The sequence below is a fragment of the Tupaia chinensis genome, unplaced genomic scaffold (assembly GCF_000334495.1).
Source record: "Tupaia chinensis unplaced genomic scaffold, TupChi_1.0 Scaffold000101_1, whole genome shotgun sequence".
NCBI classification, from domain to species: Eukaryota; Metazoa; Chordata; class Mammalia; order Scandentia; family Tupaiidae; genus Tupaia; species Tupaia belangeri.
Genome location: NW_006159565.1, coordinates 5,152,379 through 5,165,482, shown reverse-complemented (window position 1 = coordinate 5,165,482; position 13,104 = coordinate 5,152,379). Strand labels below are relative to the sequence as shown.

The 13,104-nt window shown below is 39.0% G+C and overlaps 1 protein-coding gene across 1 annotated transcript in view; it reads right to left on the bottom strand.

The window, feature by feature from the left end:
* KIF16B (kinesin family member 16B) overlaps positions 1 to 13,104 on the bottom strand; it is a gene marked incomplete at its 5' end in the record, with an annotated part of 299,847 nt that overhangs the window by 66,102 nt on the left and 220,641 nt on the right. Inside the window, 1 exon segment of the mRNA XM_027770001.1 lies at positions 5,096 to 5,185. Within this exon segment, the coding sequence (XP_027625802.1) occupies positions 5,096 to 5,185 (90 nt within the window).

Below are 13,104 nucleotides of genomic sequence, written 5' to 3'. Positions count from 1 at the left end.
TCCCACTTGGCTATGAAACAGGTGCCCATGAGAGGAAATTTTCAGGATCCTTCTGCATCATCCCTTTGACTTTCCTAAAGAAGTTAGGTCATTAACAAGTTGAGTGATGTCTAGGATGTTGTCAAACCCAATAGAACATCTGAAAGCAGCTGATTACTTTGAGCAGATTAACATTAGACACAGAGATAATAATAACACAAACTCTAACGACAGCAATAATAACCAACGAATACCTCATAAACATATTATCGAGCTCAAGTCCCAACAAACACTCAGCAAGTTAAGAACTACATGAGGCTGAGTTGCACAAGGAAAAACCAACTTTGCTGGAAAAAAAAAAATACAGCTGCTATTCAACTTGATATTTAAGCTTTATTCTGAAAATGTTAAATGGACAATGCTATTTTGCTTTGGCTGATACAAGATGTATCTAGGTGTAGAATGGCATGCTATTGTGATTTTAGAAATAATCTTTTTCACTCCCTCAAATTGTAATATTATTGTTCATTTAGAAACAAAAATAGAATCAAATTCTTGTTTCCACAACTGGCTTTTGCTTACCAGTTGTGTGACAAGAGGCAAGTTATCTACGCCTCTCATTCTCAGCGTCTGCATCTACAAAACGGAGATGGTTATGGCCCCTGGACATTATAGGCGCTTTCAAGAAAACCACGTGAAATGGACAGTGTGGCACTGGTCCAGGGTATGTTCCCAAAGAAGAGTGAGGGAACCCATCAGAGTTTAAGCGACAGAGAAGCGCAAGGGCTTGGGCACATCCTCCTCAGGTCTGTGACCAGCACAGCCTCCCTTTCCACAGGTGGTGTTAGTTTTGGGAGCTGATCATATGGTTTTGAATCACTGCTCACATTATCACTCCTTGTGAAATACATGCACACATGGGTCTGTGGGTTCTCTCTTATAACAATATATTTTTGTCCTCACGAGAAAGTACTTACGAGGTCATCAGAAAAGCATGACGTATTTTTTTATGCAGAAATGCGTGATGACTTCTCCAATGACCCAATAAAAGTAAAAAAAAAAAAAAAAAAAGAACTCGGTATGGGAAAGCAAATTCCATCCTTGGTTATCATTTAGATCCTGAGCCTGACTTCAGGAATGGGGCTTCTCTGAGTGGAAGTCATTTATAAATATAATGGTCTGAACATTAAAACTTAGCTAGAAACTGGGATAGAAATAAAAGGATTTTTTAAAGTACTGACAATCAAAACAATGGCTTTTATTTCTAAGAGAAGGTTCACCTTTCTCCCTGAAACTCTAGGCTTACATATTTCATCGTTCTTGATATTTCCAACTGGGTGTTTAAAAGCCTCCTCAGATTTATTATACTATGTCTAAATCAGAATTCTAGATTTGAACTCCATCATCACCAACAATCCATTCTCCATATGGCCATTCAATGGTTTCTAACAAGTGTTGACTGGATCATTTTGTTACCTTGTTTATACTGTCCAGTGGCCAGTGCCTTACCATGACCCAAAATTAGGGTTCAAAGTCCTGCATGTCCAAGATCCTATCCACCCCCATCGACCCCTTTCTAAAATTCTTGCAACTTCTCATAAACCTTTTCCATTCTTAGAACACACCAAAGTTGGTCCTGTACTAGGGCCTTTTGCTATTTCCTTTGTGTGACATGTGCTCACTTTCAGATTTCATGCCTGGACCCTCATCATTCAAATCTCAGCACAAATCCTACTCAGTCAGGAAGGCCTGCTCGGCCTCCCATTAAACGTAGTTCTGGGGCTCAGCTTTCATACCACACTTTCACGCCACACTTTCACGCCACACTTGGCCCTCTCTCTGTTTTATTTCCCCCCTGACACTTAACATTATATGAAATTATTTATTTGATTGCTTATGTTAATCATTTATTTTTGGGACTGACAGGTAATGTGATGGTTAAGGCATTGGACTCCCATATGGCAGGTCACAATTTGAATACCGTAACTGGCAGCTAGCTTTCTCACTTTCCCTCTCTCTCTCTCTGGTCAAGTTAAAAAAAATTAATAATAAATAAAATTACATTTAGAAAATTCCTTAAAAAATAGTTTATTCTCTCTACCTGTGAAAGGAGGGGGGCAGGGCTATTTTGTTCACAACTGCACTCACAGTGCTAAGTTGCTCGGCACAGACATGTGAATAAATGAATGGATGAATGAAGCAACTTGATTTTCTTCACTTGAAGATCATTTAATTCTTTTTCAACATGTTTATAAGACACCTTTTCTCCCCTTTAAAACTTTTTTACATAGGCGACAATCTCTGTTCATTAATTTTACCTGGGGCCAGGCAATCTACTTAACTTAAGGTTCACATCATTCCTAATGTCAGGTATATTTTCTTCTATTATATATTCAAAAGTTGCTTTTGTTTGTTTGTTTTCCATGAGGATGCATGCACTCACCAGAGAGACAGAGACAGAGCGAGAGAGGGAGAGGACATAAGCACTTCCCAATGAGGTATGATCACACAAAAATCCTGTCTCTTCCATCTTGCCACCCTGTCAAAACTTCGGGCATGCACAGACATATACCTGGCATGTTTTCCAAGCCACTGGGGCCAGGATCCAACATGTAGGATCCAACTCCTTTAACCATGGGGTCAGCTCCGCTTTTATTCTATTTTTAAAGACTGTTTTTGTTGTATTTGTTCTGGACTTCTTTGAGGGGAAAACAAAACACTGATTAGAGCTGTGTACTAAATCTTTGCAAACTCATTTAAATATCTCTTAATTTTTATTTCAGCGACAACACAATTTATCAGATAGCCTAACCCTGAAATTATCATATACTAATGTGCTCAACCCTTCCTGTCCCAGCACTCAAATTTTCTTTTCTTCTTTCCTTTTTTTTTTTTTTTTTAAAGATTTTTTTTTGCCATAGAGAGCATGTGCTCACCAGAGAGAGAGACAGAGAGAGAGGGAAAGTGAGAAATCACCCCTTGGGGGATAGCCATGTTGCAATCCCTCCTCCTCCATTTTCCTCTAGGAATTTTGGGTGGGCATGCACACACGCCTGGCATGTTTCCAAGTCATAAGGTCTGGAACTTGAACTGCAGAGTCAGTCATTTGGAATCCAGCACATTAACTACTACATCACTTTCTGGCCCTCTGTTGATATTTTTAGATAAAGAATGTACCTTACGGGACCAGCAGTTAGCGTAATGGCTATGTCACTGAATTCCCATGTAGTTGACCGTGGTTTGAGTCCCAGACTCGGTGGCTTAAACTCATGCCAGGCGCATGTGCATGCATGCCCAAGATCCCTAGAGAAGAATGGATTGCGACGTGGCCATTCCCCTGGTGGGTGATTTCTCACTTTTTATGTCTCTGTCTCTCTCAGTCTTTCTGGCGAGAGCACGCGCCCTATAGTAAAAATCTCTCCAAAAAAAAAAAAAAGAATATACCTTACTTAAAATGGTGAATACAACATGGCAAACTTATTTTCAAAATGTTACTTATTGTTTCTTACTTATTGTCAGTTTCTTCCCATATGAGATTAAGATACATATGAAAAGAGACTTGTTATACTCACTATCGTATTACTGAATTCTAGAAAAATGTGTTTATACAGAATGAGTTAAACAAATGAAAGCATTAACATGAAATAAATAGAATCATGGAATGAATGATGTTTGTGTGTGTGTGCGTGTGTGTGTATGTAAAGTTTGTCTCCTTTGGTTTCTAGTAAATTGTTCTTGCTTCTATTACTGTGGAAATTCAATGATGTTAATACAGTATGCAAAATCTGTACATTAAAGTACTGATGTAGTAACTCACAACCAAGCAATAAATGAGCTGCAAAGCTCACTTTAAAAACAAGCTGCTCTGTACATTTAATATGTGTATAATACTTCTACCTTTTATTGTCAATAATTTGGAACATGAGGGGCGAATTGCAGAAACAAATGTTCTAACTTGACTTTTATGCAGTTACTTCTGGAACTAAAGCCTCTCGGGAGCACTGAACTAAAGTAATTGAACTAATTCATACCTGAAGCTTCTTTAGTTTTTTGTAGAATAGTAGTATGATAGCTTAATAAAAGAGTTTCAGAGACAGCTCAATTCTAACTGAAGTCAAGATCCCACTACACATTAAGGACATATGTTGTTTACCAAAGGCATTTCTCTTTGTATTGTATATTGGATTGGAAAAGACTAAGGCTGTGAGAATGTTAAAGAAACAGTTTATTTAATGTGAACCAAACTAGGGATACATTTCTGACTAAATTAATTTTTAAGATGTCATAAGAAACTATAAAAATAGTACTGAAAGGCAGCACTTAATGAAAGAAGCCTAATTAGATAGTGACTGTTGATTGATCTGTAGTCAGCTGAAACTAAAATTCCCAAAGACAATTAGCTAAACCAGCTTTTCTTTAGTTGAGGTAAAACCATCAGCAGCAGCATCGCCATCACTTAGAAAATACATATTCTAGGAGTATTTTTCTTTGCTTATAGTCATTTAAAAAAAGGTCTTTGTTCAAAAGACTATTAACATATATTACTAATGTATATCACCTTGTATATCTATTAGTCATGTAACTACCACCCTGGATATCTGATCTGATGTGCGAAATGCCCTCTTTCTTCTAGATAATTCTGTATTTACTATCTACCCTCCCTCAACCCATGCTTGATAGCAAAATAACTCATGATCTAAGCTCTTATGAAGTGGAAGTGTATGCATGTATGCAGTCTTTTCTAAGGGAAAAATCTAAGGCAAATCTATGTTGAGTAATCAATATTTCATTTTAACAGATCTCATAGTTGAGAAGTTAACTGATCAAAAAATTCATTTAAAACTAATCATAAAATTTATGAAAAGAATAGTTTATTAACTGCCATTTTAGTATCACCTTATTGTGTTGTGAAAATGTTTAAATTGTGTACTCTAGAAATGGAACAAAGAACAGAAGTTAAAAAGCTATTTTTGATAACTGAGTAATTGAAATAAAACTTGGTGACACTAATAAGCTAATACTTACAAAGAGAGGGCGAGGACATTGCTAATGCAATCAGCTCATTTACTTTATAAAATGAATGTTCTTAATTGGAGGTAATAATTTCAAAACTTACCTCTGCATACTTTAACTTCAATGTTTTATGCATTTCTCGGAAACGACTGTAACGCCTGAATACAGTCCATGTCTCGTCTAGGACGGTAATCTATCAACCAGGAAAATCAAAGTGGACCAGCATTAATTAGAACAAAATGTGACTACAAATTTTAAAAACATTATTAAATTAACGAAAAGTGATTAGCATGTAAAATTTCTTTAGCACTGAAAACATTAACCTAGCTGTACAAATAAAACATATAAATAATAACTGTACTTTGTCTCCCAAATCTTGTCATAAGCAGCATGTGTTCAAGAAAACTTAAGAGAAGTGAAACGCTGGTAGTCACCTCTCAATGGGGTATAAAAAGTGTCCTTTGATCCTCCAGTTGGTCGTAGAAAGCAAATCCCACAGGATGACCTTTAGGTTACAGTGACGCACCCAGACAAAATGTCAGGTGTAGGTTACAAGACCTTACCGTGACAATGGAAGTGGTGGAGGAGAAGAAGAAGGCAGGAGAAGGAAGAGGAAGAGAAAGGAAAGGAAGACAAAGAGAAGAAAAAAAAAGGGGGGGGGAATCTTATATCTGGGTGATTGTTAGTATAAAAGCATGATAACATGAATATGTATAATTATGATACGTAAATGTAAAATAATTTAGAAAATACAAAAATTACATAGAGAAAGCAAGATATATGGAGTATACAGTTTGAATCTATTTGATTAGAGTCCTCAAAGGAGTTGATATAATAAGCAGGCCAGAGGCAATAGTTGGAAATAAAAACAAACAAACAAAAAAAACAAAAAAAACTTGATAACTTTGCTCTTTTTCAAAAGAAGAATGATCAATTCCACTCTTAACTGGCTGACTGGGGTGGAAATTGTCACACATCAGCTGATATATCAACACTGAAGTTGCAAGGGGAAGCTGGGGGAGCCCCTCAGATTTTATAATCACACCTAAAACACAGGCTAAGGAGTCTCCAAGTCCTCTCTCCACTTTCCACTCTTCTTCTGAGCTCTTACACGTGCACCCAGTGTGCGGACATTTTTCTTTAGGTAGTACATTGGAACCTTCCATTTGACTTGTCTAAAACTGTACTCAACATATTCTGGTCTCACCTCTGCAGTTTTCTGTCTCAATACATTTTGCCACTGCCCACCAAGCCTGCCAGTCAGAGATAATGAAGTCTCCCCTGATCTCCCTTGACAGCTTCACGTTAGACAAGCACCAGGTCTTGTTCCTTTCACGATCTATGTGATCTTTGGAGCTCTATCCTTTGTCCTTTGCTGTCTCCACCGTCTGACTCTAGGCCATCAGGCAGCATGTGGACTCTGCCAGTGACTCTCTCAATTGTGGATACCCTGGAGGGGGCAAATGTACAATTTGCACAATTGACAGGAGGTCAATTTTAAAAATTCAAATCAGGGGGCAAATAGTGGTGCCTAGGTAAAACATAATGCTATGTGAGGCTGATGTGCATGGGATGGGAAGGTTCTGGGTTTGCATGTGGAGTGCTCCCTGAGTACGCCAGTGTGCATGTGCTCATGATCTAGGGTTGGCTGAGGCTGAGAGTGGATAGTGGTGTCAACAACTATTTGGTTTGCTGTCTCTTCTTGTGTCTCTTGCTCACAAAAGAAATAAACTTTAAAAACCCTAAAATAAAATCAATCCACCTTCTTCCTTAAGAACTCCTAGCAGCTTCATGTTGCTACAAAAAAAAAAAAGAAAAAGAAAAAGAAAAAAAGAGACTTAAATTTTTAACCCGACTCCAGCCCTGAGCCACCTCACCCTTAAGTCCCTCTCGCCCCATGTGTCTTCCCTCCTGCTGCTCTGCCTGAATGTACACACTCCTCCTTATGGCAGGGCCTTCACATAGGCCATGACCTTATGTGAGAAATCTTACTCTGCACAGTAGAGAAATGACCTTGTCAGTAACTCAACCAGATTCTCCTGCATGTAAACCACATAGGGACATCAGGAGGGCAGTAGAAGCAATTATGGGAAAATACCCAGACAGTAGCTTTGGGAGGAGAAGCAAGTCTTGAGTCTTGGGCATTCTCCAATTCATGCATTTCCCAAGTGGCAAATGATCTTCAGTGATGTATAAAGATGTACATTTTGGAGGCCGGCAGGTTGTGTGGTGGGTGGTATGGTGGTTAAGGTACTAGATCTCACATAGCCAACTTTGTGGTCTGAATCCTGGATCCAACAGCTTGAAAAACATGCCAGGCACAAGTGTATGCATGCCCCAAATCCCAAGAGAATGGAAGAAAAGAAACGGAACTGTGGCCATGGTGATTTCTCACTTTCCTTTTCTCTCCATGGTGAGTGCACAGGTCCTATGGCAAAATAAAGCACTAAAATAAAAAGTAAAGTGCTTTTTAAATTTTTCATCATTCTGATTGTGTATTCAGTTTTTACAATTGCTATTTAATTATAGCTGGCTTCTTATGATTTTCCTTGAAAAATATTTTCCTAACAAAAATAATAGGTGAGTGCATTTACAGAAAATCATGAAGTAAACAGTAGTACAGGTGCTCTGCAGCTGAGGGACACAAGTCATTCCAGCTGGGACACTGCTCCTGACAGCTAAATTGACAGACCTTCTCTCTGGCTCTCTCCTTGACAGAGCTCCCTGCGGCTCTGTGAGAGAGGCAAACACCATCAGCAGAGACTGGGGCTTCCTCAGGGTGAGAGCACATCAATACCCAGCCTTTGCGGGACACAAATCGGGTGTCAAAGAGACCACTGGAATGCGAGTGGGCTCTTCCCGTTCTCATGTGGAATAACGCTGCCTGCCTGCCAGGAAAGCCTAAAAAGTAAATGGAACCAGCCGTGACCTAGTAGTAATAAGCTGTAGGGTGTCTCACAGGCAAGACCGTTCTATACAGTGACTCTAGACTGCACACCACATGTCAAGAAACTGAGGTTCCTTCATCCTGTGTCTCAGTGCCCTCTGCCTTATCTCCCATCTGAAATCTCCCCACTGTACCTCTTAGATGCTGAGATGAAATTCTCAGCCTTTTCCAGATTGTTCCCTTCATCTTGTTTGAACTGTAAGTTGGCTGTTCCCACCTTGGCAGCTTTTTCAAATACGGTCAGTTTTCTCCCCCATATTCTTCGCCCCACTGCACCAGTAAGTGGGGTCAATGTTCTTCATTCCAAGTTTGTAGCTACAGCTCCTCTAATCTTTCTAAAATCTTCAGTGAGGCTCATGCCTTCAGATCCTGTTTTACAACCCATCCTTGCAGGCTGCTTTTCACCATGGTCACTTCTCCCATCCCTTGAAGGATTACGTTCTGCTCACTGACACTTACTCTGACAGAAGAGACTTTCTGTGAGATCCCTGGTCCCTTCATTAGCCACAAAGACAATCCCTCCAACACCCCGGTTGGTATGTTCCTTCAAACACCATTCTGCCCCGATTTTTTCTTCATTCAACTTGAAAACCACAGTCAACTGTCATAAACACCCCCTTCCATACAACCTTAAATCTCTCTGGCCAACTCTTAAAATTCCTGGGATAAGATAAACCACAACCCTGTTAAAACCAACTCCCTGCCCATTCTCTGTCTGTATCTGCCCAGCAGGATGTGGCTGAATGAAACACCCCACCAAACAGATGGTCACAATCCCCACCCTTGGGTCAGCCTATGATGATATTCATCAGTCATGCCATGTTTCCCAACTCTATATATCTTTCCATTCTTCTAGATACCTATTTATTCATTTCTCAAGCCTTCATTACCTCTTTCTCTGTCCTCACTCTCAGTTGAAAATGTTAATTCCAATTTCAATGAGAAAAAAGAAGCAATCCAAAGGGCATTTCCACAAGCTCACTCAACCAGGTCTACTCATCTGCCACCATCTGGCCTGTACCTCATCTTTTACCTGATACCATCAGTGCCCCTAGTTATGACCAATCCTCTGGAACACTGGATTCCAACCCCTTTTGCTTTCTAAAAGTCATTGTAATCAACAATTTTCCTCTCCTCTCAACAATTCATTCCCTCTATAACATTATTCCCAGGAACATCCCAAATGAGCTATTGGTTCTCTCATCTTAAACTCCCATCTAGAGCTTCCTTCCCCTTCTAGCTACCACTCCATTTCTTGAATAGGATATTCCTTGAATATCCTTCCATTAAAACAAAATTCCTTGAAAAGGTTAATTCTTGAAATTAATTATCAACTTCTTTCTTCTCATTATCCCTTGAATACATTCCACTCTACTCATCATTCCATTCAAACTAGTTTTACCATGTTATTACAACCTCCATACTGCAAAATCCACTGGTTAATTCTTGGTCTTGACCTTTCTTGATCTGTGGAAGGATGTTGAGTAGCTGATAAATCTTTCTTTAGTATCTTTTTCACTGACTTCCAGGCTGCTGTACTTTCTTCTTATCTTAGTTTGTTGGGATTTCATCTCATCTCCCTGACTGCTAAACATCAATATCCCACAGTTTAGTCCTTGAACATATTTTATGCTCTACCTGCACTCACTTTTTTGGTGATCTCATCTCTTTTTGTAGCTTAGGAATACATGCAAATGATTTCCTGGGTGTTCTCTGCCCTGAACCCAGACTCATATATCCTACTGCTGAATTGATGTGTCTGACTGCTTGGATATCTAATAGGCTCTCAAACTTTCCTTTCTCAGCCAAACCGATTGGCCTCCAAATCTTAGTAAATGGCAATGCAGTCTTTCTACTCATTTGATCCTAAGGCTTTGCTATCGTCCTTGATGTTCCTCTCTGTCTGTTATACTTTGCATCTAATCAGTCAGCCAATCCTAACAGCTACAACATCTCAGTACTATGACCATTACTCATGTTCCACTGTTAATATCTTGGTCCAAACACCTGAATGATTTTTCACATTCTCCTTTTCTATTCTTGTCCCCCTTCTCACTTCCCTTCTTCTCTCAACATAGCAGTCACAGTAATCTCATCCAAAACTAAGTCAGATGAGACCATTCTTTGCTCAAATGAGACATTCTCCCAAGATGTGCCAGCTTTCTCAGGTATACACTCTAATTCTTTCACTGACCTACAAAGATCTCTGTGATGGGTCTCTCTCTGGACTCATCTATGGTCACCTCTCTCTTGCTCACTGATTTCCTTGCTGACCTTGCTATACAGCGAGTATGACGTAGGGGTTTTGTACATTTTCATCTCCCTAGAACGCTGTTTTTCCATGACTAGTTCCCTCACCTCTTTCAAGTCTTTGCTCAAAAGTCACTTTCTTAGTGATGCCTTCCTCGAATATCCTATCTAAAATTGCATCTACTAACTACTATTAATGGTATGTTTCTCTACAAGATTTTAAGTCTTATAAGAGAATAAGCCATCTGGCTTTGGTAATAATTAGGGTGGTGGAGGTTGATCTTCATTTTATAGGTAACACTTTTTTGAGCTCCTACCCTGTTCTGGGTACCATATTAGATGCTGGTAATTTTCTGACAGGTGTACTTCAGATTATTTAAGATTATTTTGCTTTTTGAATCAAGAAAGAATTATGGCTTGGCCTAGATCTATCAAAATGGAGACAAGGCATGCTAGAATCTTGGCTGTAGTTACTCTGTGCTGACAGTTTCTTTAAGGTTCTTTTGAACAAAAGATCACTTGAATTAGGCACGACAACTTTATTTAAACTGCACTGAGAATATGGTGTATTTTTATTGGGTCATAGGGAAAACTTTCCTGATGACATAAAAGCATATTTATAACTCAAGTTTATCGTGAGGCATAGAGAGGTTTCCAAACTCTTCATCCTTGATTCACTCAGATTCAGGTTAAACACAGGGTGAAATAGTCATGCCTACTTTATATATGATTATTTTAAATCTACCCTTACCTCTAACAAGTAAATAAGATGAGAAAGCAAGATGAAGAATCAATGAAGATCATAAATAATCACCTCAAACAGAGCATCCTTTATGTGTGATCTCTCCATAAGGAAGGGGTCAAATACCTTCTCTATAAGAGAAAGATACCACCATGCCTACAAATGGGGATCAGCTTATGTGAAGTTTGGAAAAAATACTCAGAAAGATAAAACATATATTAAATCCTACTTCAGCCCAAATTACAGTTGGGCATGGGGTGGAGTGTTGATGCAGATGGGAAGGGCAGAAGATTGTTACAACGAACAGATCAGACCAAAATAATGATTTTCTTGAATGTGTAGAGTGCAAGATGTCGTTAGTACACATTTCTGAGGAGCAGATTCATTACTTCTCTCTCTCTGAATGGTTTTTCTGATACAAATCCATCTTTCCTGGGCAATAAAATGATCAAGGGCAACTTAAACACCATAAACATGTCCATAAGATAGACTACATTTACTTACAAACAATTCTCAATTGAGTGCTTTCCACAAATTTATGTTATATACATATTTTGCTGGTTTAAAGATTGTCGATTTTAAGTTCTATCATCAGTATATATTTGTGTGTGTATATCTATTTGTATAAGAAGGAGAGTGAAATTTTTTATTCAAAGAAAAATACTCCAACCTGCCCCCATTTAAACAGTTACTTCTGGAATTCTCTTTAATTATCATTTATTTTTAACATTTGGAGGAGGTACCTCATGTATATATTTTAAAAATTCCTTGTACTTAGTAACTATTTGGAAGAACTGCTCTAATTTTAACCTAATGGATATTAAAAAATATTTGTCAAGAGTTTCGTAAAATAAGGATGTCTGCAGCAACATAAACATAAACATATCTTAAAAAAACTTGAAATGAGACTTTTCAAAAAATTTATAGGGAATGTATATTAGGAAGAAACTGTACAAGGATTTAATTTTTTTTTGATAACAAATAAACTTGAACTTTTTTTTTTTAATGTTTTTGCCATAAAGCATATGTCCTTGCTGGAGCGAGACAGACAGAGATAGAGGGAAAGTGAGAAATCTCCCCCCAGAAGGGATGGCCACACCACAATCCCTTCTCCTCCATTCTTCTTTCAGGATTTTGGGCACCACACACATGCATCCAATGTAATTTTCAAGCTACTAAGTCAAGCTACTCAAACTACAGTCAGCCATGTGGGAGTCCAGCACTCAACCACCATGCCACTCACTGGCCCCATAAACTTGTAGTTTAATTCCATCTTTCCACAAACTTTTTGAGGTCCTTTTGTATGCCAAGTGTATGATTCTGTATAATAAAAAGCATTAGTGCATTAGGTGTAATCAAAATCTCTTCAAACAACTGTTGTAAATGGAACTAAGCTGGAGGTGGTAAAGAAGCCAACATCCCATTAATCACAGCAATAGCCCATGGCGACCACAGCCTGCCATTAATTACTCCTTGTTCTGATCATCTCTAAGATCACTCAGTCTTTCTAACAACTGATGAAACAGTGCTTTTTAGTTTCCAAAAAACATCTATACTCTCCATGGGTGCCGAATCTGCTTGGCCACCTCCCCCCTTTTCCCTCCCTTTGCCCTCCCCCTTCCTTCCTTCCTTCCTTCTTTTAAATTTGCCAGAAGATATATGCACTTACTGGAGAGAGACACAGAGAAAGTGAAAAAGCATCTTCCCACAGGCTATGGTCACACTGTAATCCCTTCTCCTCTATTTCTCCCTTTTCAAAGGCTTTTGGGTTCATACACATGTGCATTGGAGTTTTTCAAGCTGTCAGGTCTAGGACTCAAACCATGTAGTCAACCATGTCAGACCTAGCTACTTTAACCACCATGCCACCAGCTGGCCCTTGGCCATCTTTGCTATGCACTCTTCCAGGTATCCTTGCTCAACTCTTCTCTTCTGGATCACTCACTGTAGGCCCAGGATGGACTCTGGGACAGTTTTCCTGCACTGGGGCACTGGTATCTCCCTGGCTCCCTAGACTTGCTGGTGGGGTCTATAAGAATAGCCCTTTGAATCAGGCAGGCTAAGGTATCAGTTTTCTCTCCTTTATGCCATCCAACACTGCTAGGGACAGCAGCCTCAAAGACAAGAGCATTTACACAAACTGGATGCTATTTTAACTCTTTAGTCACTCTTT